General features: G+C 48.5%; 1 protein-coding gene across 1 annotated transcript; it reads right to left on the bottom strand.

The window, feature by feature from the left end:
- Positions 1-362: 362 nt before the first annotated feature.
- On the bottom strand, positions 363-2,334 carry MAA_02496 (glutamyl-tRNA synthetase; the record flags this gene model as incomplete). Its single annotated transcript, XM_007820494.2, has 5 exons — positions 363-1,034; positions 1,088-1,345; positions 1,408-1,797; positions 1,860-1,970; positions 2,029-2,334. 5 exons carry the CDS (start codon positions 2,332-2,334, stop codon positions 363-365), a joined length of 1,737 nt encoding a protein of 578 aa, XP_007818685.2.
- Positions 2,335-2,876: the final 542 nt, after the last annotated feature.

Below are 2,876 nucleotides of genomic sequence, written 5' to 3'. Positions count from 1 at the left end.
AAAGCGTTGACTTGCCACTTCTCCTGGATTTGGAAACTTGGTATGGATCAGGTCCTCTACCTCTGGCGTCATTAGAGCCTGAAGTCATATTATAGGCTGTCTTGCAGGAAGGGTTTCGGAGCCTTCATACTGAGACGAATGGAATTAGGTTACTATAGCCATACTTCAAATACACTGCTTTCAGTAAACGGCATGATTTTGACCGAGCATTCGGGTGATGCCACCAAAGCAGGGCAACAACTAGTATACAAAATTGAAGAAGCGGATATCCTCTCCTCGCATATCAGGCTCACTACAATGTAAAGACACTACCCCGAGAAGCTTGCAGGGGTATTGAAATAATAATGCTCCGACCCAAATGGTCAGGCGTGGTTCAGCAATCTCTGTACAGTGTTGAGACGGAAGCGCCACTCATCTCTCCCAAGAAGCATAAACATCCGGGAGCTGCTTTGAGACACGACGTCGTGGCCACCAGCACTCACGAGCCTCAACGTATTGTGCACCGTAATATTGTCGATGCCTTGTCCCTCAAGCGCTGTCCAAATGGCGTCCATCACCTCAGCACCTTGGCTAGCCCAGAGCTTTTTGTCGTCGATCGCAGAGCTAAGCGCTAGTAAAATTCGTTCATCTGGGTTGATCGATGCGAGCGATTGTTTATATACAGTTTCGGGGACCCGCCAGAGGAGATAGGGGTGTTGTCGTACAAGTGCCTCGGCGGACAGGAACCCTCCCTTTTTGGTCGCAAAAATGTTGTAAACGTAAGTTGCTCTATTCTCCTGGCGGGCCAAGGCGGGTACGGGAGTTAGTGTCCTACGCCATTCTCGGGGCAGCAATTCAAACGCCGCAGCTTTCTTGGTGACCGAGTCGATCTCCTGCAGCATGCGCTGGGTAATGTAGTCGCTAATGAGACTAGTTTCCGTTTCTGACAGGTCAGATATAGGGTCCCACAATATGGCGTCCCGATATTTACTGTCAAAGTGGTCCAGTTTCTCCATATTGAGCTTTATGCCACCTCGAGTGAACTTGAAAGTCAACTGCTCTCCTTGATTAGCACACGATGAGCATTTGCCAGTCACAATTAACATACAGCATCGGCAATATCTGAAATGGTTCGAGGCGGCTTGACGTTGGGTTTAAAGGAGGAGCCCAAGTTAGCCAGCCATGATAGTAGAGCCATTGGGAAAACACCTTTGTCATGATATGTGGAGAGATTGACGCTATCATTGCGCTTGCTAAGTTTGCTGCCATCGGGGTTGACTAGCAGCCCGAGATGGGCGAAGGTAGGAGGCTCCCACCCAAAGGCCATATACAGTGCCAGATGCTTGGGTGTCGATATCAACCATTCCTGGGTACCATTAGTACGTGGTATTATACCACCGTCTATAATGATCAAGAGCAGGCACTCACTTCTCCTCGAATGACATGAGTTATGTTCATTAAATGATCGTCAACAACATTTGCAAGATGATAGGTAGGAAATCCGTCGGACTTGAACAACACAAAATCTTCTTCCGGGTCCTGCTTCTGAAATAACCCATAGATAGCATCGCGGAACTTGGGTCGGCCAAAGCCATCGCCTTTGAAACGAACTACATGAGGATCTCCGTCGCGAGCTCGTCTTTCTGATTCGGTATGTGGAATAGAGCGACATGTCCCAGGATATGCGGTAGACTTCCCAGCTTTGTGGAGTTCTCGCTTTTGCAGCTCGAGTTGTTCTGGGCTGCAGAAGCAACGGTAAGCGTGGCCATGCTCAAGCAGAGTTTGGACGTGAGCCTTGTAGATATCAAGTCTTTCCGACTTTGCTTAGGTTAGATTGTGGTGCCTTGGCATCTTGCTGCGTTGTTTGGTTCTTCGCTCACTTGTTTATATGGTCCAAACGGACCGCCGCAGTCAGGACCTTCATCCCAACATAGACCTGCCCATCTGAGATCTTTGATCAAACGCTCCTCCGCATCATCTACCAGACGCTTCTGTAGCAATAGTCAGTTGTGCAAGAGAGCTGAAACTGGCGATAAACTAGCCACTAACCTGATCAGTATCCTCGATGCGTAGAACGAACGCACCGCCATTTGACGCCTTGGCAGCTAAATTGTTGAAGAGGGCCGTTCTTAGAGAGCCCAAATGCAAATATCCTGTTGGTGATGGTGCAAAACGGGCTCGGATGGGCAATTCAGAGCTTTGGCCCAAGATAATTCGATGTGCTACTGGTCCTGCAGCTTTAGAATCTTCTTTGACCGCTTTGTTCCTTCTTCTCAGTGCCTTTAATCCACTTTCGATGCTAGATGCTCCTGGACTACTGCATTGGGGTACACCGTTCCCTTGTAGTTTTGACATGTCATTGCAAGTGGCTTGACTGAACTTGCGACTTCGGCGCACAGGTATGGCTCGATGACCATCGAATCGGCTGGTGCAACTGAGGCAGAGGGTCGTCGGCATGCATCTTGAACCAGCGAGTGACTTGGTCACTGAAAATGCTCTAACAAGTAGAGGCATTATCAATGATGAATGGTTCAAGGTAGCAAGGCACGACCCCTATGCGCTGTAGCCTTGGATGGTTTTAGCTGAGATCCTTGAAGTTGGCTGAGGATTCTAGTAGTATGACATGACGAAGCTTTGATAGGAGCGCGCCACATGTGGCGTATCCTTCGAAAGCATTTGTATTGACTGTGGCGTTTGCCTACTAGTAGTACTAGTAGGGATGAACTTATCGCGATAAAGGCTTCATATCTACACCGAGAAGTACCCGCCAGATGGGCACAGTCGGTGGCAGGTTGTATATATTTGCTCGCCAAGAAGCATACGCTAATATGCTATAATATATACAGTTGGGCCCTACCTGATGCAGTGCTGAAACGAATATTGGGATAGGTTGAAAA

Source organism: Metarhizium robertsii, assembly GCF_000187425.2.
Source record: "Metarhizium robertsii ARSEF 23 chromosome Unknown MAA_Scf_1, whole genome shotgun sequence".
Classification (NCBI taxonomy): Eukaryota; Fungi; Ascomycota; class Sordariomycetes; order Hypocreales; family Clavicipitaceae; genus Metarhizium; species Metarhizium robertsii.
This window is presented reverse-complemented; position numbering and strand designations above follow the sequence as displayed.